Source organism: Littorina saxatilis, linkage group LG17, assembly GCF_037325665.1.
Source record: "Littorina saxatilis isolate snail1 linkage group LG17, US_GU_Lsax_2.0, whole genome shotgun sequence".
Classification (NCBI taxonomy): domain Eukaryota; kingdom Metazoa; phylum Mollusca; class Gastropoda; order Littorinimorpha; family Littorinidae; genus Littorina; species Littorina saxatilis.
The window spans coordinates 919,318-942,973 of NC_090261.1; the positions used below are offsets into that span (position 1 = coordinate 919,318).

Below are 23,656 nucleotides of genomic sequence, written 5' to 3' on the forward strand. Positions count from 1 at the left end.
TTCATGCAATCAGATATTTAAATGTTGAAAAGAAAAGGAATTCAAAATACACGAGCACAAAAGCCTTCTAAGCTTCGTGGCGTTTACCATACGTTTTTCGTGAGACTGTTTTTGTTGATGATAGAAAATATGTGTTAACTTTAGGCAAGCGATTCACAGAGCCCTCATTTCCGGTGCTTTGACACAACACGCGGAAATCTTGCTGTGCGACTTGCGGTGTGAAGTTTCAACAATATGGAGGATCACAACGCGATCAGTAGTGGTGACCATGTTGTGTTTAAGACCGACGACAAGACAAAAGTGTTTCAGGTCATTGCAAACAGGTAGACCACAAGAAACTGCTTGGCTAGAATATTGGCTGGAAAGCACACGTACTTCACTTTCGCTTTCACTGTTTTAGTTTTATTCCTTGGGGGGTAGTTGAACGCCGTGTGTGTGTGTGTGTGTGTGTGTGTGTGTGTGTGTGTGTGAGAGTGAGTGAGAGAGAGAGAGAGAGAGAGAGAGAGAGAGAGAGAGAGACAGAAATTGGTGCGTGTGTCAGTTAATTGTGCTGATGGGGTCTATGTCGACCAAAAGAGTGGGATTCCCTGTAGGTGGAGTTCCTGGAGGGGGATTCCCTGTATACAGGGAATCCCACAGGGTGGAGTTTTTCAATAAAACTTGCAAACCATACTCGAATTTCTAAGAAATATCAAAAAAGATTGAAAAACATCAAATTCTACCGATGTCGCCAAGCATCACGTGACTTTCAGCGATATCAGCGACACGCTACAGGAACTAAATCCTGTGGTATTCCCTGTATACAGGGAATCACCCTCCAGGAACTCCACCTACAGGGAATCCCACTCTTTTGGTCGACATAGACCCCATCAGCGTTAATTGTGCCTGTTTCTGTGAGCCTTTTTTTTCTTTATAAGGAAAGCGTATTTTGCCATGCCTCAAACATCGGTGCTGTTTGTGTCGGTGCGGACTGGCTAAGTTTGTATCTTTGCATTGTGTAAGGTTGATGCACTGATGTTTGTGATTTGCAGAACCATTTTCATTGAGAAAAGCAAACTGAGAGGGGCAGACCTGATGGGACAGAAGTATGGAACACAGTTTGAGCTGCAGCATGGAAAGCTGGTTGTTGTAGTTCCTCACAACAGTTCTGCCACTGCTTCAAACACCTTAGCAGGTATTACAGCTTTTCAACCTTTATGTCATCTTTTTCTTCTTTGTAATGCTTCCATGCCTCAAGAAGAGTGGAACAGGTATTACAGCTTTTCAACCTTTATGTCATCTTTATCCTTGCCTCAAGAAGAGTGGAACAGGTATTACAGCTTTTCAACCTTTATGTCATCTTAGGCCAAAAAAAAAAAATGCTTTGGTTACGGTTTCATGGCCAAAAAAAATAGGGTAGGTAGGTCGATTAAACTTTTTTTTTGTTTTTTTTGTTTTTTGGTTGGTCCCTCTTGAAATGATAAAAATATTTGTGTATGCAGGATATTCGAGGTATTTTCATATTGGTGTATTCGTCCGCTTCACTGCCATCAGGAGTCAAACGAACACACTTGAAGTGAAGTGATTTGATGTGGAAACTTTCCAAGTTTTCGAGAGTCATGCCAAAGTCCAGTTCGAAAGAGTCTTCGGGCTCGGCACTTATTTTCGTCGACCCAACACATTTTATCCCGAACAGTTTGCCGTCCAAAGTTGGATGAAAATCATGAAAAATGTCCACCAAGGTTGCACTCTTCGAGTACCGACTTATCAGTCGTGTTTGTTCGATATGAACACACTTTCCGAATACGATTGCAAATGCAGACGACATTTTTTTTACGTTCGCGCAACGAACGAACGCACGCACGAGACTGACTTCCCTTGGATATGGGAGTTGTAAAAGGCGGAGTGGTGTCCCTTGTCGGGCTTGTTGTTGTCTGCTCGCCGGCGATCGATGTTTTCTCTGTGCCGTGGTGTTGTCGTTTTCGGTGGGTTTTTGTGTGTGTGTGTGGGCTTTTTTTTGTGTATGTATGTGTTTGGTTCATTTTATTTTTAGCTTTAGGACCAAAAAAAAGTTTAGGGTCGGCCCAAAAAGTTAGGGTCGGTCGGGAAACCGTAACCAAAGCATTTTTTTTTTTGGGCCTTATGTGTGAAAATCCGATCTCAAAAAGGGGGAGTCTTAAAATGGAGGTAAATATACAGAGGTTATGAATAGAAAAGATGTAAAAGGTAACTAGTCTAAAAAGGGGAGGAGTCTGAAAAGGGGAGGAGTCTAAAAAGGGGAGGAGTCTAAAAAGGGGAGGAGTCTAAAAAGGGGAGGAGTCTGGAGGAGTCTAAAAAGGGGGTCCCACTGTAGTCCTATTGTGTGGTATACAGTCGAACCCACTTAAAACGAACACGCTAGTTACGAATTTTGACTTATAACGTATTAGTTTTAAGTTCCCAACTGAATACCTCTTTCTTCATGCTTAAAAAAATGCTTAAAACGAATTCTTTATAACGAATTTATGCTTATAACGAGCACTTTTTGGATTCCCAAGCATGCATAATGTCTGTAATTTACTCACGCTTATGACGAAATCTTTAAACTCGTCCCGAGATCGACATATCATGGGAATTTGAGAAGTTTGAATACATGTGTCAAAGTCTTCCCTTGCGTCGACTGCTTGAACCATTGCTCAACCGATCACTGAATAAAGTTAAACTGATTACACTGTACTCACAAAACAATTTCAAATTTAGAATCAAAGTGATTGATAGCTCAGACACTGAACATGAATGACTGACTGACTGACGTTTATTTCCTTCGCGAATACCAAAAACGAAACATCAATGTTTTGAACGGGAGCCATTGCCAAAAAATATAGATGCCAGAGTGGTTTCCCTTGGACAAGGGAAACCACACTCTCAACGTTTGCGTTCGCCGGTTCGCGATAGTTTATCAGTCAGTCAGTGCTTTCGATTTGGATTTGAACATCATGTTGCAAAAAAAAAAAAAAAAAAACTAAATTGGCCAAGGTTTGCTACCCGTCGCCAAGGTAAGTGATTCCGGACAAATGATAGGAACTGTAACCTCGGCATCGACCGAGAGCTTCAAGTCGGCGCTGGCAGTAGCCAGACGACGATAAAGAACTAGCTGCGCACCCCCCACTCCGCTGCAACAATGCCAGACATCTGGATGACTTGTTCTACAAGTGCAGCGTAACAGACAGATACAGAGATACAGAGAACACCGCGAATGTGGACAGTGTCAGTGTGTGCGTGTGTGTGACCAAAAACGTAACAACTGGATGAAACATCTGTGTGCTCACTCTCACTCAAACTCAACAATCATCACTCAACATGAGACACACATGAACATGTAACTGAATATGTCACTTTATTGTCTAAACGTGAAGCAGCATGAAAGTTGCGAAAGAAACAAATTGAAACACCATAAAATGTACAAGACTTAAAAAACAAAAAAAAAAAAAAAAATCAATCAATTGTCTTAATACGAATTTTGGTTAAGACGAACTTTTTTTCCGATCCCCAGTGATTCGTCTTAAGCGAGTTCGACTGTACTCGTCTCAGCCTGATAATATTGGAAAAGAGATCCTCAGCTTCTGAGAAGAACTTTATTGTTTGACAACTTGTCCTACAAATACATGAGTTTGGGTTTCATGCAAATATATTAACCCTAAAAAATTAACAGATTATAGAATTGCAAGCGCAATAACATTTTGTTTTAGAAAAAGAAAAGGAAAGGAATATTAACATTTATATTTGAAAACTCTCATATATATACTGAGACCTGTGTGATACTGATAATGTTGTCTCCCCTGCTGTGTGCTGTGCAGCGTCAGGGAAAGACAACCGCAGCCTGGTGGCATCGGGAGACAACCAGAAGCTGACTCAGGACGACATCCTCAAGATGAAGGAGGAGGGCATCTCAGGACAGGTCTCAATTACTTTGTTGTGTCTTTCTTGACAGGTCTCAATGACTTTGTTGTGTCTTTCTTGACAGGTCTCAATTACTTTGTTGTGTCTTTCTTGACAGGTCTCAATCACTTTGTTGTGTCTTTCTTGACAGGTCTCAATCACTTTGTTGTGTCTTTCTTGACAGGTCTCAATTACTTTGTTGTGTCTTTCTTGACAGCCAAGATGATGTTTCTGCTTCTTTAGTATTGAAATAGATGGATTCATAGGACAGAACTGTGCAAGAACTATTTGTTGCAATGTGTTTTTCTGAACCATATTTTGGTTTCATCTGTGTCTAGCATAAAACACTACGGACATTTCTATATATTGCACTATGCTTCTTTTATTAGTAGGGTGCGCAAGAACTAATGTGTTAGTTCCTTGTGCTTTAAAATGGTTTCTTTTCAATTGTCACAAAGGTGTTTTGTGTGTGTTGTAAATGATGAAATGTAGCTGTGACTGTGAACATGCTGTTTTCAGGACACTGTTGGTCACAAAGGTGTTTTGTGTGTGTTGTAAATGATGGAGTGTAGCTGTGACTCGGTGAACATGCTGTTTTCAGGACACTGTTGGTCACAAAGGTGTTTTGTGTGTGTTGTAAATGATGGAATGTAGCTGTGACTCGGTGAACATGCTGTTTTCAGGACACTGTTGGTCACAAAGGTGTTTTGTGTGTGTTGTAAATGATGAAATGTAGCTGTGACTCGGTGAACATGCTGTTTTCAGGACACTGTTGGTCACAAAGGTGTTTTGTGTGTGTTGTAAATGATGAAATGTAGCTGTGACTCGGTGAACATGCTGTTTTCAGGACACTGTTGGTCACAAAGGTGTTTTGTGTGTGTTGTAAATGATGGAATGTAGCTGTGACTCGGTGAACATGCTGTTTTCAGGACACTGTTGGTCACAAAGGTGTTTTGTGTGTGTTGTAAATGATGGAATGTAGCTGTGACTCGGTGAACATGCTGTTTTCAGGACACTGTTGGTCACAAAGGTGTTTTGTGTGTGTTGTAAATGATGAAATGTAGCTGTGACTCGGTGAACATGCTGTTTTCAGGACACTGTTGGTCACAAAGGTGTTTTGTGTGTGTTGTAAATGATGGAATGTAGCTGTGACTCGGTGAACATGCTGTTTTCAGGACATTGTTGGTCACAAAGGTGTTTTGTGTGTGTTGTAAATGATGGAATGTAGCTGTGACTCGGTGAACATGCTGTTTTCAGGACACTGTTGGTCACAAAGGTGTTTTGTGTGTGTTGTAAATGATGGAATGTAGCTGTGACTGTTTTCAGGACATTGTTGGTCACAAAGGTGTTTTGTGTGTGTTGTAAATGATGGAATGTAGCTGTGACTGTGAACATGCTGTTTTCAGGACATTGTTGGTCACAAAGGTGTTTTGTGTGTGTTGTAAATGATGGAATGTAGCTGTGACTGTGAACATGCTGTTTTCAGGATATTGTTGGGAAACTTGTGGAGCAGAGTGAAACCTTCAAGACAAAGACAGAGTTCTCACAACAAAAATACATCAAAAAGAAAAAGAAAAAGTAGGTGTCTAAAAAAAAAACTGTCCAACCAATTACAACCAACAGCCCCCCCCCCCCCACACACACACACCCACATGCACACACACACACACAAAAAGGGGTAGAAAGAAAAGTAAGGGAGGTGTTGAGAAGTGTTGTGGTGCAATGTTTTTGTTATGTGAGGAAGATCTTGAGAGAGAGCGAGAGAGAGACAGACAGACAGACAGACAAAGAGAGACAGACAGACAGACAAAGAGAGGGAGAGAGAGTGTGAGGGTTTTGTTGAAGAACTGGTTGTGAGCATGTTGATTACTGTGGTTGAAACACACTTTCCTGTCTCTCAGACACATGGTGGTGTTCCGACTGCTGCGTCCAAACTCAGGTCTGCTACTGGACACTTTCAACCACAGCCCTGGCAAAATCTGGTGAGATTCTGGGCTGCATGATTTGACTACTACTGGTGTGTCTGGACCATTTTCACACTTAATTAATGTATGATGGTGATTCACTGTTTTAGATGTATCTGCCCTCGTCGACTCAGTAAATTAAAGATATCATTAGTAATGTCATTTCTAATGAATATATTCTTCCTTTAAAATCCATGATAGATAATATAAGTATAAACTTTTAATACTCGTACAAAAAGCAAGTAATTGATTTATGAAAGGCCTTTGACTGTCTGAAGTTACAAACCTCATTGTGAACGATGGTTCAGAATTAAGAAAATAATATTATCGTGCATGTGGAGTGAGAGAGATCATATGTGACCGGATCTGACAAAATGGTAGATAAGCCGCGGGAACCTCTTTTGAGATACATTGAATATACCAATGTAGGTCAATTATGGGAGAATTGGGTTGTTGGCATTTGTGGATAGTTTTGACACTTCTACACACATATTTGCCTGTTTTTGGATGTCAGTGGCTTATAAATGCCTCCAAATCGATATTTAATCAACCTACCATGCTCTAAATAAAGACAAAGGACGCTATAATTGACCGACTTTTCAACAAGAATGACAGCATAATCCTTTACAGAACCCCATCATGTCGTATAGCGTTCGAAATGTCACTGTGTCTATTTTTAAACCAGCTTCTAGGTTAAATCATGTTGGCAAACTATGAAGTTTAAACCAGAGATCTGCTACAGTATCTCTGGTTTAACACGCAATTCTTTGGGTGTACACAAGAAAGAGGCTTATACCAATCAGAAGCCACTTTCAAAAACTTCCTTGGTAACAATGTCCGTTCTCGGCTGAAACAGCACTCATGATTGGTCGAAGCGGTCTTAAGGGGAAGTAATGCCTCTCTACCGCTTGTGTTCGTTGGCGATCTTAGATCTGCAAACATGGAGAAAAGATTAGCGTTTCTGCTAAATTCCTGCAAAGCAGGTAACATTTTCGAAGCGGAAGGAGAAGAATTAAAGTCTTTGATTGACGAGTACTTCCTCTCTGACGGGAATCAGTGTAGTGAGCGTCCAGAGGGCGATAGCGAGTCAAGCGATTGTGACAGTGAGAGCGACGATAACGAACGTCGAACTGAAAACCAGCTGCCTGACTTTGTTCTGGCCGAATCAGAATTTGACGATGTCGGAGAACTTGAAATCGAGGAACCCATTGTCCACATCAGTGGACCAGGCGGCGACGAGCAAATGGACGACTGCAATGGTGCACCGCCACCAGAGTTGCTACGAAAGCTGAGGCAGTTTTCATGTAACTGTAAACAGATCAAGGTAAGCTCTTACTCCTTACCCCTTTTCTATCATTTCTTCAGGTGTTGTTTTCCTCCATGTTTTGAATGACTGCACATGATTGTATGAATGGATGTGCTTTTCATTTTCGAAGAATGTGTGTGTGTGTGTGTGTGTGTGTGTGTGTGTGTGTGTGTGTGTGTGTCACAGTGTGTGTGTGTGTGTGTACGTGCGTGTGTACTGAAGGCAGCGTGTGTGTGCCTGTGCATGTGTGTGCGTGTTTGGCCATGTGTATAATTATGTGTGTGTGTGTGTGTATGTGTGTGGTGTGTGGTGCATGTGACTATACATGGGACGGTGAACCAATATTTTGTGTATGTATGCCATGATTGGTCTTTGCAGCGTTGTCTATTTTTTTTCTTTTTTGCTGGTTCTGTGTTTACCTTAACATAATGTGAGTTGTGTACACTACATTGGGTGTGCACGTTAAAGATCCCACGATTGACAAAAGGGTCTTTCCTGGCAAAATTGCTTAGGCACAGTTAATAATTGTCTACCTATACCCGTGTGACTTGGAATAATAGGCCGTGAAAGGTAAATATGCGCCGAAATGGCTGCAATCTACTGGCCGTATAAAATTTCATCTCACACGGCATCACTGCAGAGCGCCTAGAACTGTACCCACGGAATATGCGCGATATAAGACTCATTGATTGATTGATATTATGTAGTACTAATTGGGCGTCTGCTGGCTATGTTGTGATTATGTGTGTTCCGTACAATTGCGTGCTTGAATACGTATCTGTTGCTTGCTGTAGTCATGTTAGTAAAGCGCCTTGTAACCAAATCATGCTCGAAAGAATCTCCCACTCCTGTTATAGGGTGCAAAACTATTCCTGTCAGTCCTACATTTTTTTTAATTCATGTTTTAAGGTCACACCAGCTGCTGAAGATCCAAGACGGGGCTGTGTTACGCAGTTCACCACCGAGGAGATCATGGGCATCAATCTATCCATCAAGGACATGGATAGAGGTATGTCACAAGTCTTTGAATAAGTTTGATGTGAACATTAACCAACTACACCCCTAGTCACACTCCCAGGGCATACATCTTCACATTAACAACACTTTTCCGTGAAAATAAAGTGATACACTTTCAGTTGTTCTCTTTATTATCTTAGTCTTACAAGTGATTTTTTAATAATAATGGCTTGTACCTACGCATAGTTGCCTAAAATATCCATACTATCAATTTGCTTCACATTTATACAGCCTTGTTGTAATTTTCAGATGCACTAGACATGCTGATTCTGGGGTTAATCAGCTCCTGCAGGCACACAGGGGACATGACCCAAACCAGCCGGTGCAAGGAACAGAGGGAGCGACAGAAGGGCAGATCCACGTACATGTACATGGGACGATTGGTGTGTGTGAAAACATTCCAGACTCTGCTTGGGTAAGCAAATTGTTGTTTGTCCCCTATGCTGTTCTGTATAGTGGAACTCGGGTACATTGGCCCCTTAGAAGAAGAAAAAAAAACACCTGATTTTCTGAAAATGTTTCCTTCGTGGTCCCTTCTGCAAATATCCCCTTTCCACCCAGATGAAGAAAGAAGATGGAAGTTTTCTGAAAGCTCACGACAGATTTTGTGTGCTAAGTGTGAAAATGTTGTACATTTCTTTTATCATTCTCTTTCTCGTTTGGTATATTTGGAAGAGTCGCCAAAGAGGGGTTCCAGTCCACTGTAGTGCACTTTCAAGTTACAAAGAAAGAACATCAATTTGGAGTTAGTGCCGTTATTGCCAGTGATTAGTTATCATCCCAAGAATAGGGAAGAACATTTTCCTGCATGTCTGTGTGCCCAGAGAGGGGAAGTATGGTGAAAGGAGGCAACCGTTCTTTTGGAGATTAGGCAAGGCGAAGGAGTATTAGGCCCCAACAAAAAAGTTGTATGTGTTTCTGGTAACATGGCTAAAAAAAAAATAGGGTAGGTACTAAGGTAGGTAGGGATTTATTTATTTTTTATTTTTATTTTTTTATTTTTTTTGTCAGGGTAGAAAATAACTATACAGTGACGCAAAGAGACTGGACTTACTATACAAAGAGAAAGACAACACATTACAAAACAAATGAGACAAAAGGGATGCGGGGTTATCACCCTTGTGTCGTCTGCCGTCTTTTACTTTCGTTTTGACGCTTTTTTTTCCTTTTCCTTTTTGACTCACATGCGAAGCAAAAGTGAGTCTATGTACTCACCCGAGTCGTCCGTCCGTCCGGAAAACTTTAACGTTGGATATTTCTTGGACACTATTCAGTCTATCAGTATCAAATTTGGCAAGATGGTGTATGATGACAAGGCCCCAAAAAACATACATAGCATCTTGACCTTGCTTCAAGGTCAAGGTCGCAGGGGCCATAAATGTTGCCTAAAAACCAGCTATTTTTCACATTTTTCACATTTTCTCTGAAGTTTTTGAGATTGAATACCTCACCTATATATGATATATAGGGCAAAGTAAGCCCCATCTTTTGATACCAGTTTGGTTTACCTTGCTTCAAGGTCAAGGTCACAGGAGCTCTTCAAAGTTGGATTGTATACATATTTTGAAGTGACCTTGACCCTGAACTATGGAAGATAACTGTTTCAAACTTAAAAATTATGTGGGGCACATGTTATAGTTTCATCATGAGACACATTTGGTCACATATGATCAAGGTCAAGGTCACTTTGACCCTTATGAAATGTGACCAAAATAAGGTAGTGAACCACTAAAAGTGACCATATCTCATGGTAGAAAGAGCCAATAAGCACCATTGTACTTCCTATGTCTTGAATTAACAGCTTTGTGTTGCATGACCTTGGATGACCTTGACCTTGGGTCAAGGTCACATGTATTTTGGTAGGAAAAATGTGTAAAGCAGTTCTTAGTGTATGTCATTGCTAGGTTTAGTTTTTTGACCTTGACCCTGAAGGTCAAGGTCATGTAAAGGTCAAGGTCAAGCATGTGAGTCGTATGGGCTTTGTCCTTCTTGTTTTTACTAAATATGCAATAAAAAAAAAGTCTAGGGTTGGCGGGGAAAAAACTAGGTAGGGTCGGGTGACCAGAAACATACAACCTTTTTTTTTGGCCTTAGCAAACCTCTAAAATTCTTATATATTTTAAACAATAGTGCAAATAAGTGAGTTTAATTGAATTTGCTTTGTGCTTGTTTCAGGGTCAGTGCCAACAAACTACGGGCCCTTCAGGACCATTTTAAGGAGAATGGCTTAACACCTCGAAAGTTGAAATCTGGAGGGCGCAAAAGCAACACAAACTCTCTCAGCCTGGAGGACACACAGCGCGTGCTCAACTTCATAAAGCAGTATGCAGAGGACCATGCTGTCAGTCTGCCGGGCCGTGTCCCAGGTTTCAAGCGAGCCGACATACAGCTGCTACCCTCATCCGCCCCGAAGAGCCGTGTCTACAGGCACTATGCAGATATTGCAGCAAGGGCAGGTGAGAGCAGAGCAGCATAGACATCATCAATATATAAACAAATGGAGCAGTATGTTGGCTTGCAAAGTTTCATTTTTTTTATAAAATGTTGGTATGTTGGTACATGAACAATTTAATCAGGAATTTAAATCATGACCCCGTAATTTAAACTTCGAAAGAAGGGAAAACAATAAGGACACTGAATGAAAAACTCTCCTCCCCCTACTCATCCCTTTCAAAATTACACCTATTAGTTTGTATGGCATCATTGCTTGTGTTCAAAAATAAATAATAATTACAGATTTATTTGTAATAACACTGCAGGGCACTGTGCATTCAATGTGTACGTGTTTTTTTTTGTTAGTTTCTACATTTTTTGTATTTCTTCAAAACTAGATTCAATTAATTTTAGTCATAACATTTCAAAGATAGAATTACTACAAGTCACACCTTGCATTGTGTCTGGACAGAAATATGCATTACTTTTTGTTGACTTAAGCATTCCGACAGAGAACTACATGGGTTTTGGGCGTTCACAACCTGGACTTGGCTTTACATGAAGACTGTGATATGTGTTTCTTCTTCAGGACACCCCTGAGTTGTTTGCCGCATCAACATTATTCACCAGGCTGTGTCAGCTATGCATCATAATTCTTGACCAACTATTAGCGAAGGAAAGTGAGTGATCGTGTTTTGTGAAGATTGATATTAATTTGTTCCAGGACACCCTAAAGTTGTTGCCAAGACAACCTTCAACAGGCTGTGGCGTGAGCTCTGCCCATTCATCGTGGTATGCAGACCAATGACGGATTTGTGTTGGAGGTGCCAAAACAACAACACCAAGATATTTCGCAGTGCAAACCTGACCGACGAAGAGAAGGGTGAACTTATCCTGGAGCAACAGCGACACTTGAGTATAGTGGTTGCAGAGCGTCAATTCTACAAAGATGAAATAGCCCAGTGCAAGACGGCTGTCCAGGGGCTTGGATTGACCGCTCTCACGGAGACTGCCCCAAACTCACGCCCCATTGCTGTTCATTATAGCTTTGAGTTTGCGCAGCAGGTGCATCTTCCAAGTAACGCTGCACAACCGGGCCCAATGTATTTCCTGGTGCCGAGGAAATGTGCCATCTTCGGTGTCAACTGTGAGGCCATCCCTCAACAAGTCAACTTTCTTGTCGACGAAAGCGTCAACTGCAGTAAAGGGTCCACTGCTGTAATCAGCTACTTGCACTTCTTCTTCGAGAAATACGGACTAGGAGAGCAAGTGCTCAGTCTGCATTGTGACAACTGTTCAGGGCAGAACAAAAATAACTTTGTAATGTGGTACCTGATCTGGCGCGTCATGAAAGGCCTTCACACAGAGATCAATGTACACTTCATGCCAGCCGGGCATACAAAGTTTGCTCCCGACTGGGCCTTTGGCCTGCTAAAAAAGTGTTTCCGGCGATCCGAGGTGTCCTGCCTCGATGATTTGTGCGAGGTCGTGCGAGAGAGCACACCAGTGAGCCACGTTAACATTCCCCAGCTAGTCGGCAGGGAGGATGGCTCTTCTCTTGTCAACACCTACGACTGGCAGACCTTCCTCAAGCCAGCGTTCAAGCGCCTGCCTGGCATGCTGAAGTTTGCCCACTTCAGAATGTCACACCAGCACCCTGGCTGTGTCTTTGTGAAGATGTCTCTGGCTGAAGTTGAGGAGCAGCGAAACCTGCTGGTCAGCCGGGAAGCTTTCCGAGCCTTGGCAGACATGCCACTGATTCTGCCCACCCCCGGACTCTCGCGTGAGCGACAAACATACCTGTTCACCCAGATTCGTGAGTTTGTGCGCGAGGACAAGAGGGATGTGATGTGTCCACCCCCCAACTAACCTGCTTTCCATCTGCTTACTCATAGTATATGTGTTATATTGCAGTAAATTTTTGTGTACACTACATTGGCTACACACTGTGAGTGTGATGCTACCGGGACTTGGCAGTAAATGTTTTCAAGTTTAAGGATCACTGGACTGACATTTTAAATAATGGAACTGGCTTGACTTCAGATCTGTGCAATCATGAAGTTCATTGTGTGTATTATTTAAACTGACTTGTGAATCAGGATTATTGTGACTCTTTGCTTTCAAACCTGTTGTCCGAGGAGGAATCATTTGTGTGTAGTTGAAGGATAACGGTAAGGAATAGCAAAGCAAAATGCTGATACAAAAATTATTAGATTATAAACTTACCTCTGTTCAAAGTATTTGCCAGTACATTCGTCTGTTCGACCCGGTTCTCTGACAGTTACAGCTGTTGCCTTCAAGACTCAAAGCTGCTCTCTCTCTCTCTCTCCCTCTCTCTCTCTTTCTCTCTCTCTCTCTCTCTCTCTCTCTCTCTCCTCTCTCTCTCTCTCTCTCCAGATTCGTTTGAAATATTCATGTTTTTGTGTGATTGCATGCGCCTTTCTTTGATTGGCTTGTAGCGGACCGCTGGAACTGACCGATGCGGCGGACAGTGCCCCGCACAGAGCTTAGCTTAGCGTCATTACGCAAGATTCCAGCAAGCTGAAAGGTCAAGTTTTTGTATTTGGTGAACATTTTTCCGCCACCCACCCCTCCTCCATTTTATCAATGAAGGCATTCATTTTGTAACTTGGTGGCGCTGGAGCTTTGTTTCATGTCGCTGGTTGATGTCCATTGTAATAGTCAAGAGAGATAATTTGTATGTTCGGATCAGTTTCCTGCTCTACATTTCGCTGTTGTTGTTTTTCTTGCATGCCATGCCAGGGTGAGCTGACACCACCGTTTGAGCTTCGGTGCAGTACCGTCATTGATTGGTCTGGAACCGAAGCTTTAGCTTTAGTCCACAGATCGCATCGGTCCACAGCCTACTTCCTTTCGCCCTGAGTGGTTTGGGTTGAGTAGCCCGCGACCGTGGCATCTGGCATTTTTGTTCTCGGGTAGACTTACTAACCTGGTTGACCCTTAGCCCGTCGCGATATAACCTTCGTGGTTGAAAACAACGTTAAACACCAAATAAAGAAAAAGGGTCGGGTCGAGGGAAGTAATCCCCTGGCTCATTCTACTACTGTTATCAGTTTCTGTATTTCGGCTTGGTTTCTTTCTGTGCATGACCCGCAGAATGCCCCCTTTGTTTCACCCAACAGTAGGGCAGGGGAGACAATCAGTCAGCTGCCCTGCTGGCCATTTAACGCGAAACTGTTTTTTTGTTTTGTTTTTTGTTTTGGTAAATTGATGTTTAATTTGCTATGTTTGATCCCTTCGTTTGACCCAACAGAAGGGCAGGAGAGACAACCAGTCAGCAGTGCCCGGCCGGGCTATCTGATACTAAACTTTTTTGTTGTTGTAAATATGTATTTGGCCCCTTTGTTTGACCCAACAGAAGGGCAGGGGGACAATCGGCCAGCAGTGCCCTGCTGTGCTATAATTTGATGCTAAACTTTTTCATGTTTTTTGTAAATATGTTTTGGAAAATTGATTTTGAAATTGCTATGATTTTTTACCAAAAGTTAAAATCATAAAAAGCTTTAATTCAATAACATTTCACTTTACGTGGACTTAACTGCAAACAGCTGGTGTGGACAATTAATTTGTGGGAGTGACTGATAAGAATGAAACGAGCGGATGAGTGCGTGTTCAGTACAGCTCTGATTCAGCTGTAATTCAGTTTGTTAGCACATGCACTTACACAAAAGAACTTCTCGCCACGTGAGCGTGGCGAGGGGCAGTTAATGAGATTGATGTATCGTTCATATTTAAGTTCACTCAAGTAACCACAAATAAAACCCAAGTGAGATCAGTACTCTGTGACTTATTGTTTCGGTTCGTAAAAATGAACGTTAATAATAATACTTAAAATATCAAGCTTATGCTTTACAAACTAAGACACTAAATTATTTGAGAAAAGGTTTCAGTTGCACATGGCTTTTAGTAAGTTGTTATACACCCATTGGCATTATGTATTTTATGGAAGAGCATGGATAATTTTGAATGCTATTTTGGTGAGACCTAGTTTCTCGAATCACATTTTCACTATCAACTGTACTTTTAAAAATCTCACAAATCCTACATTGATACAAAATCACCATGGAAACAAGCATAAATCTGTTGTTTAGTGTACTCTGAACACATTTCATTCCATTAGAACGAAATTTAAGCATGGTTGCTAGGGACTCTTCGCTGTTGAATGTGTCCAAACTTTAAGTCCAATTTCCTCAAAATGGCCGCCATCAATACCCGTATTTCAAACTGCTCCTGAGTCTTCATTTTTGGGAGTATCCTTTTCATTCAAACATCACATGAAAGCTTGTTTTCTAAGCTTTCAGATGATATGCATATCTAAAATTTTCCAAAAATCGGGTTATCTACCATTTTGTCAGATCCGGTCACATATACTCTCAGCTAATTGCTTGGCTGGTTATCCAAATGGGATGTGTTATTTAATTCCAAACAAACAGATTTCAATTAAGACAATGATATGTTTTTGTTGTGACAGCAACCTGCGAGCAGACAGCCTGTCCCAGCTGTTGAGTTACAGCAACGTGATGTCGGGGTCAAGGGTCGCTGTGGTGGAGTCGTGTCAGGGGCTGGTGCTGGGCTCTGTCATGGAGAAGATGGCAGGTACGTGTGTGTGTGTGTGTGTGTGTGTGTGTGTGTGTGTGTGTGTGTGTGTGTGTGTGTGTGTGTGTGTGTGTGTGTGTGTGTGTGTGTGTGTGTGTGTGTGTGAATAAATAACAAACACAGACAAGATGAATGTAGTCCCACAACAACAGCAACAATCCACACACCGCTCTCCCCTCCATTAGCCTTCATCCCCTCAAAAGGTCAAGCTAAGATGCAGTCATGTACTTTCTGTTTGATCGACCTCTCTCTTACATCAGCAAGTCTATTTGCAAGTGTGAGGTTGTTTGTAGAATTCTAAGGACATGTACGGTCTGTGAAAATTCAGGAAATGATTGCCTTAGGACTATAAGATCTGGAGAGGAGATTGAAGAGAGCAATACATTTCTGAACATTTTGTTGTGACAGAATCATGACCCATTGTATGTAGTGATGTCACTCATTATCTACTGAGCTGCTGTTGACGTGACCCATTGTATGTAGTGATGTCACTCATTATCTACTGAGCTGCTGTTGACATGACCCATTGTATGTAGTGATGTCACTCATTATCTACTGAGCTGCTGTTGACGTGACCCATTGTATGTAGTGATGTCACTCATTATCTACTGAGCTGCTGTTGACATGACCCATTGTATGTAGTGATGTCACTCATTATCTACTGAGCTGCTGTTGACATGACCCATTGTATGTAGTGATGTCACTCATTATCTACTGAGCTGCTGTTGACGTGACCCATTGTATGTAGTGATGTCACTCATTATCTACTGAGCTGCTGTTGACGTTACCCATTGTATGTAGTGATGTCACTCATTATCTACTGAGCTGCTGTTGACGTGACCCATTGTATGTAGTGATGTCACTCATTATCTACTGAGCTGCTGTTGACGTGACCCATTGTATGTAGTGATGTCACTCATTATCTACTGAGCTGCTGTTGACGTGACCCATTGTATGTAGTGATGTCACTCATTATCTACTGAGCTGCTGTTGACGTGACCCATTGTATGTAGTGATGTCACTCATTATCTACTGAGCTGCTGTTGACGTGACCCATTGTATGTAGTGATGTCACTCATTATCTACTGAGCTGCTGTTGACGTGACCCATTGTATGTAGTGATGTCACTCATTATCTACTGAGCTGCTGTTGACGTGACCCATTGTATGTAGTGATGTCACTCATTATCTACTGAGCTGCTGTTGACGTGACCCATTGTATGTAGTGATGTCACTCATTATCTACTGAGCTGCTGTTGACGTGACCCATTGTATGTAGTGATGTCACTCATTATCTACTGAGCTGCTGTTGACGTGACCCATTGTATGTAGTGATGTCACTCATTATTTACTGAGCTGCTGTTGACGTGAGTGTTGTTGTTTGTGCAGGTGATGGAAGAGTGCTTCACCTGTACCCTGGTAATGACATGAACAGGTAACTATACCTGCCTCACTGTCCCACATGGGACACACCTGTCCAAGTCTTGCACATTAGCAAGTGATGGTGTGTGTGCGCAAGGGATCAAGTTGTTAAGTTAATAAAACAGTTGTGTAATGTGTGCATACTCTTTATGTATAGTATTGTGTTTCTTGTTCAGGATAATTCTCCCAATACTGACAGTCCACCAGCACGATATACATACCATCAGGTCTTACACCAAATGTGAGATGTGACAGACTGCTCTTGCAGGGAACTGAAGGCAACTATACTTGAGACACCTTACCCATTTACACACCATGGGTAAGATAGGCACCAGCTTAAAGGTCCTTGTCTACATTTTTATACCGAAATCGCCATTTGACCATTAAAATGCAGAGTCTATTATCTACAATTATCAACAATACACCCCCTTTCGATCAGGAAAGACGAAGCCAGTGTAGCCGTTTGAAAATCATTGTAGTATTCCAGCGTAATACTCATAGTAGGATATCCTTATTTGGAAAATGCCAAGCGCTAAACTCCTCTCAAATCCAGTGCGTTTAAAAAAAAGCGTGGACAGCGCTCCAGTGTCAAACTGTTGCTGCACTTGTTTGGGCGTGGCTATAAGCATAGTGACATGAATTTGATTGGTCAGTATTTTTAGGCAAAGCACATGTTCTCAGCAAACAGAAAACAAAATATTGGAAGCGTGAGTCACGCTACCCAAAAATAAAATCTTTTTTTACATATATTTTTTTTTCTATAACTTTTTTCCCCATGGTTCATTCATCATCTGACATAACTTTTTAGCGAAATGTAACCATAAGATTATTGAAAAAAAGCAAAAATGTAGACGACCACCTTTAAAGGCACAGTAAGCCTCCTGTAAACCATCACAGATACTGTCAGGCTTTTACACACAGTACAAACACCCTTTCATTTAAACACTCACTGCTTGAGAACATCCTAGGTGCCCTCCGTAAAGAGCGAGCAATTTTCAAATATTTTATTTTTGCATGGTTTATCTTACCCCTGAGCCATCGTGAACCCGTGTGATCCAGTTTCCCTTTTTCACAATGTAGTCGTCAGTTAGTAATTTGAATGCGACTCGATGTGAGCTTATCTGCAATAGCACGTTATTATGTACCTCTGACTATGCACGAAACAAACGGCTGTGGTTCACAAGAACTTTAGCGATGGCTTTTGACTGTTCAGAGGAACTGGCGATAGGCATAAATCGTCATCTGCTACGAGAACCACGACCTTGCGTGACCCTGCTTCCGGGCTTTTCTTTTTTCAAACTTTCAAAACTTTGAATTGTACTGATCTTGTCTTGATGAAAAAAGAATTCTTTTATGATTTAAGAATGTTTGTGTAACAAGCTGTCAATTTATTATTTAGATTTTAAAAGTTAGGTCTAGCGCCAAAACGCACCACGGTCCGATTGTCTGAGAGACAATCTGCAAAATTAATTCTTTAAAAATTGCTCGCTCTTTTCGTAGGGCACCTAGGATGTTCCCGTTTGGTGAGTGTTTAAATGAAAGGGTGTTTTTGTACTGTGTGTAAAAGCCTGACTGTATCTGTGCTGGTTTACGGGAGGCTTACTGTGCCTTTAAGACATAGGTACAATAGCATTTGCTGAAATTGCTGGGATGTGAAGCAAGTAAAGCAGATGCAAGAGGACTGTGTAACAATGAACGCAGTCTGACACTTGTTCTAACTGTTCTCTAAGGACTGTGTGTTTCTGTCTCCAGGCACATGGTCAACAGCTTCAACTTCCTAGAGAGTCAGTCCAAAATTCTTCTTGAGTTCCCCCTTAACAAACTGGCGTCTCTTGAGAATGGAACTTTTTTAGACGCAGACCAGCCAGAAACCGACCACACTGATCCAACAACACAGCAAAAACAACACAACAGTTCACAGCCGACGCAAGCGGCAGTGGCCGGTGGTGATGACGATAGCGGTGGCAATAATAAGGACATGGAAGGTGATGATGGTGCAGAAGATAAGGACAAAGAAGAGGCAGGAGCGATGAAAGACGGGTCTGCAAGGAAAGGGAACAAAAGACATGCTGATCAGAGCAAGAATGTAAGTGCCCCTATGAACAATTCCTTGACATACTCTCTCAATCTCTGTTTGTCTGTCTCTCTATGGGCCTGTCTCTTATTGTAAGGACTAGGTGTATGGTTTGTCTGTCTCTCTATGGGCCTGTCTCTTATTGTAAGGACTAGGTGTATGGTTTGTCTGTCTCTCTATGGGCCTGTCTCTTATTGTAAGGACTAGGTGTATGGTTTGTCTGTCTCTCTATGGGCCTGTTTCTTATTGTAAGGACTAGGTGTATGGTTTGTCTGTCTCTCTATGGGCCTGTCTCTTATTGTAAGGACTAGGTGTATGGTTTGTCTGTCTCTCTATGGGCCTGTCTCTTATTGTAAGGACTAGGTGTATGGTTTGTCTGTCTCTCTATGGGCCTGTCTCTTATTGTAAGGACTAGGTGTATGGTTTGTCTGTCTCTCTATGGGCCTGTCTCTTATTGTAAGGACTAGGTGTATGGTTTGTCTGTCTCTCTATGGGCCTGTCTCTTATTGTAAGGACTAGGTGTATGGTTTGTCTGTCTCTCTATGGGCCTGTCTCTTATTGTAAGGACTAGGTGTATGGTTTGTCTGTCTCTCTATGGGCCTGTTTCTTATTGTAAGGACTAGGTGTATGGTTTGTCTGTCTCTCTATGGGCCTGTCTCTTATTGTAAGGACTAGGTGTATGGTTTGTCTGTCTCTCTATGGGCCTGTTTCTTATTGTGAGGACTAGGTGTATGGTTTGTCTGTCTCTCTATGGGCCTGTCTCTTATTGTAAGGACTAGGTGTATGGTTTGTCTGTCTCTCTATGGGCCTGTCTCTTATTGTAAGGACTAGGTGTATGGTTTGTCTGTCTCTCTATGGGCCTGTTTCTTATTGTGAGGACTAGGTGTATGGTTTGTCTGTCTCTCTATGGGCCTGTTTCTTATTGTAAGGACTAGGTGTATGGTTTGTCTGTCTCTCTATGGGCCTGTCTCTTATTCTAAGGACTAGGTGTATGGTTTGCGTGTCATTCTCTGGACAGGTGATGGATCTGTAGATCAGGATTGGGAGGGGCGGGGGGAGTGTGGACAGGTGATGGATCTGTAGATCAGGATTGGGCGGGGGGAGTGTTGTCATGGTGTGCACATGAGTATGTGTGCAAATATTTGCATTCTTTAACTTGTAATGTGTAAAACAGAATGACTTGAACTTTTTTTTCATATTCATCATTGATTTATGTGTGGTGTGTGTGACAACCAGGGCCGAGCAGACCAAGACGCCAAAAGACAGGAGAGACAGGAAAGAGTCAAAGAGGCAGCAACAATCCTGATGGAGAAAAGTCTTGACAGGTATGTCTCACGCTTCACTGCACTGCAACATGTCTGTCAGCTCAGTAGTGTGTCTGTCTTTTCCATTTGCACATTCCCCACAGGTTTAATGAACAGGTGACTCTTTTAACCAGTAGACACATTCATTCTGCAGAATTGTTCACACTTTAGAACCTCGTTCTTGCTAGACTGAGTCAAAATGTTATTGAACAAAAAAGTTTTTGTGATTTGTCTGTGGAAAAAGGTGTTGCCTTTTTGCAGTGCTCTGTTGTGTTTGTGTTTCAGTCTGATCATTGCCACAAGGCATGACCCAGTGTCATTACTACAGCGACTTCTGCCCTGCGTGGGCCCATCCAGACCTGTGGTTGTCTTTTGCCAGCATAAAGAGGTATGCTCTCATCGAACACACAACTTTTGTGTCTGTATGTGTATGGAAGAGAGCAAGCTATTGTGTGTTTATGCATGTTTGTGGGTGAACAGATTGATGCATGTTTGTGGGTGAACAGAGTGATGCATGTTTGTGGGTGAACAGAGTGATGCATGTTTGTGGGTGAACAGAGTGATGCATGTTTGTGGGTGAACAGAGTGATGCATGTTTGTGGGTGAACAGAGTGATGCATTTTAATGGCAGGCTCTTCTGTTTTGTATTTCTTTTTACATTTAGTCAAGTTTTGACTAAATGTTTTAACATCGAGGGGGAATCGAAACGAGGGTCGTGGTGTATGTGTGTGCGTGCGTGTGTGCGTGCGTGTAGAGCGATTCAGACCAAACTACTGGACCGATCTTTATGAAATTTGACATGAGAGTTCCTGGGTATGATATCCCCGAACGTTTTTTTCCTTTTTTTGATAAATGTCTTTGATGACGTCATATCCGGCTTTTCGTGAAAGTTGAGGCGGCACTGTCACGCTCTCATTTTTCAACCAAATTGGTTGAAATTTTGATCAAGTAGTCTTCGACGAAGCCCGGACTTCGGTATTGCATTTCAGCTTGGTGGCTTAAAAATTAATTAATGACTTTGGTCATTAAAAATTGGAAAATTGTAAAAAAAAAAAAAAAATTCTAAAACGATCCAAATTTACGTTCATCTTATTCTCCATCATTTGCTGATTCCAAAAACATATAAATATGTTATATTCGGATTAAAAACAAGCTCTGAAAATTAAATATATAAAAATTATTATCAAAATTAAATTTTTAAAATCAATTTAAAAACACTTTCATCTTATTCCTTGTCGGTTCCTGATTCCAAAAACATATAGATATGATATGTTTGGATTAAAAACACGCTCAGAAAGTTAAAACAAAGAGAGGTACAGAAAAGCGTGCTATCCTTCTCAGCGCAAGTACTACCCCGCTCTTCCTGTCAATTTCACTGCCTTTGCCGTGCGCGGTGGACTGACGATGCTACGAGTATACGGTCTTGCTGCGTTGCATTGCGCTCAGTTTCATTCTGTGAGTTCGACAGCTACTCGACTAAATGTTGTATTTTCGCCTTACGCGACTTGTTTTATAATTATATTTATTCAGAGTTCATTTAATTGTTTTGCAAGTGATGTTTTGATTGATGTAATTTTTTTTAGTTATTGAATAATTTTTTTACCCTCTGAATTCTGTGTGCATGAATTTTGCGTGGCATGTAAGTATAGTAAAAGTAAGTTGCGGTTTGCCTGTGACGTTGTTTTCAGCCGCTGGTGGAGTGTTACAGTGTGGTGAAGGAGAGTGGGCGTGGCGTTCAGATGAAACTGGCTGAGTCCTGGTACAGACACTATCAGGTAGGTTGTTATTGGTCCTACTGCTGGTGCTCTGGGATTTCTCCTCTTTATCTTTATCTCCTTGAAGCAAACCATAGGAAAAATAGGAATAGGAAATCGCATTCTGCCCGGAAGCTTTAGCTCTCTTGTTATTTTGGAGAGGTGATGTGTGTATTTGTGACACTGTGAGATGATGGAAGCTTTAGCTCTTGTTATTGTGGAGAGGTGATGTGTGTATTTGTGACACTGGGAGATGATGGAAGCTTTAGCTCTCTTGTTATTTTGGAGAGGTGATGTGTGTATTTGTGACACTGTGAGATGATGGAAACTTTAGCTCTCTTGTTATTTTGGAGAGGTGATGTGTGTATTTGTGACACTGGGAGATGATGGAAACTTTAGCTCTCTTCTTATTTTGGAGAGGTGATGTGTGTATTTGTGACACTGGGAGATGATGGAAACTTTAGCTCTCTTGTTATTTTGGAGAGGTGATGTGTGTATTTGTGACACTGTGAGATGATGGAAACTTCCGGTTACTGGGTGGTGCTGAGTGTCACAGTCATTACAACAATGTACTCTTTCTAAAGTGTTTACGTTTTGTCTGGTATTGCAGGTATTTTTGTGTGTTGTTTTGCAGTAGTTGCCATGTGCTAACTTTGTTGTAAGCGCTAACAGATTGTGATATACTGTTGCAGGTGTTGCCGTCCAGAACACACGCCCTGATGAGCATGTCTGGTACCGGGGGCTACCTGCTGTCCTTCACGCACATCACGTCATAGCGACTGCAGCACACCCACACTCCAACACTCCCAGCTTCACCGTAAACCTGCTTGGCGGCAGCGGTGTGTCAGGCGTGTGTGATTGTCAGGCAGGTAACTTTTGTGATGAGCATTGGTTGCTTTGTGCCGCATGCCAATGATCCACACGCACTGTGATGTTGACTAAGAAAGCCATGTAGACCAGTGGTTGCACACCGCCCAGGTGATGCCAGGTGTGTTGGGGTCACACCACACAAGATATTGTTATCAAACAGATTTTGTTGATTAAATGCATGAGACAAATTCAGCTTATGTTTTGCTGTTTTCTTCAAATGTTCAATTTTGTTTATTTTGTCAGTATGTGCATGTGGTTGTAACATCGGTTATGCTGACAGAAAAGCACAGACATACACACTCACAGACATACACACTCACAGACATACACACTCACAGACATACACACTCACAGACATACACACTCACAGACATACACACTCACAGACATACACACTCACAGACATACACACTCACAGATGCATGAACACAGGCAGAAACAAACATGCACACATGTACGCAAACATGCATGTTCAAACGCACTCGTACAAAGTGAGAGAAAGAAGTGTAACTTGACACAAGGCTAGGTAGTTAATGAATAGTTTATTGGAACAAGTGGAAGCAATGCGACCAAGGCAACAATAAATGCTGTGTAAGCGGAGGAAGAACTGGGAGTGACAAAGAGAAAGGGGGAAATGCAGACGTTGCTTACTTTTTGTCAGAGCTATCAGTCAGGACAGAACTGCAGACGTTGCTTACGTTTTGTCAGAGCTATCAGTCAGGACAGAACTGCAGACCGTACAAAAAGCAAACATTGAAAAAAGAATAAAATCATATAATAAAAAGTCCCAAACATACCATACAGATAATACATATATATTATTGCACGCTTCTAAACACACAAACCTCACTTTCAGTTTGACAATCAAAAACCCATGTCTGAAAACAGGAAAAGCATAAAATAAAATTTTTGTTGTCACAGATACATGTAGCAATAATACATGTATTCCTGGGAATGGTTTCAGAGTTGGAACCATTATTCTTTAAAACTGTAAAACTT

At 41.7% G+C, this 23,656-nt stretch overlaps 2 protein-coding genes across 2 annotated transcripts; both read left to right on the top strand.

Moving 5' to 3' along the window:
* Nucleotides 1–152: 152 nt before the first annotated feature.
* Nucleotides 153–22,849, top strand: LOC138953088 (tRNA (adenine(58)-N(1))-methyltransferase non-catalytic subunit TRM6-like). Its single transcript, XM_070324867.1, has 12 exons — nt 153–323; nt 1,032–1,174; nt 3,816–3,916; nt 5,384–5,475; nt 5,799–5,879; nt 15,110–15,234; nt 16,623–16,668; nt 18,408–18,741; nt 19,966–20,054; nt 20,319–20,421; nt 21,722–21,808; nt 22,480–22,849. The coding sequence occupies exons 1-12, from the start codon at nt 235–237 to the stop codon at nt 22,561–22,563; spliced, it is 1,374 nt and encodes a 457-aa protein (XP_070180968.1). The 5' UTR covers nt 153–234; the 3' UTR covers nt 22,564–22,849.
* Nucleotides 7,077–12,486, top strand: LOC138952497 (uncharacterized). Its single transcript, XM_070324184.1, has 4 exons — nt 7,077–8,176; nt 8,434–8,599; nt 10,360–10,640; nt 11,342–12,486. The coding sequence occupies exons 1-4, from the start codon at nt 7,909–7,911 to the stop codon at nt 12,484–12,486; spliced, it is 1,860 nt and encodes a 619-aa protein (XP_070180285.1). The 5' UTR covers nt 7,077–7,908.
* Nucleotides 22,850–23,656: the final 807 nt, after the last annotated feature.

Coding starts and splice junctions, on each gene's coding strand:
- LOC138953088 (XM_070324867.1), top strand. CDS start 235: ATGGAGGATCACAACGCGATCAGTAGTGGTGACCATGTTGTGTTTAAG. Junction 1,175..3,815: donor TGCTTCAAACACCTTAGCAG/GTATTACAGCTT, acceptor TGTGCTGTGCAG/CGTCAGGGAAAGACAACCGC. Junction 15,235..16,622: donor TGTCATGGAGAAGATGGCAG/GTACGTGTGTGT, acceptor TTGTTTGTGCAG/GTGATGGAAGAGTGCTTCAC.
- LOC138952497 (XM_070324184.1), top strand. CDS start 7,909: ATGTGTGTTCCGTACAATTGCGTGCTTGAATACGTATCTGTTGCTTGC. Junction 8,600..10,359: donor ACATTCCAGACTCTGCTTGG/GTAAGCAAATTG, acceptor TGCTTGTTTCAG/GGTCAGTGCCAACAAACTAC. Junction 10,641..11,341: donor AGATATTGCAGCAAGGGCAG/GTGAGAGCAGAG, acceptor AATTTGTTCCAG/GACACCCTAAAGTTGTTGCC.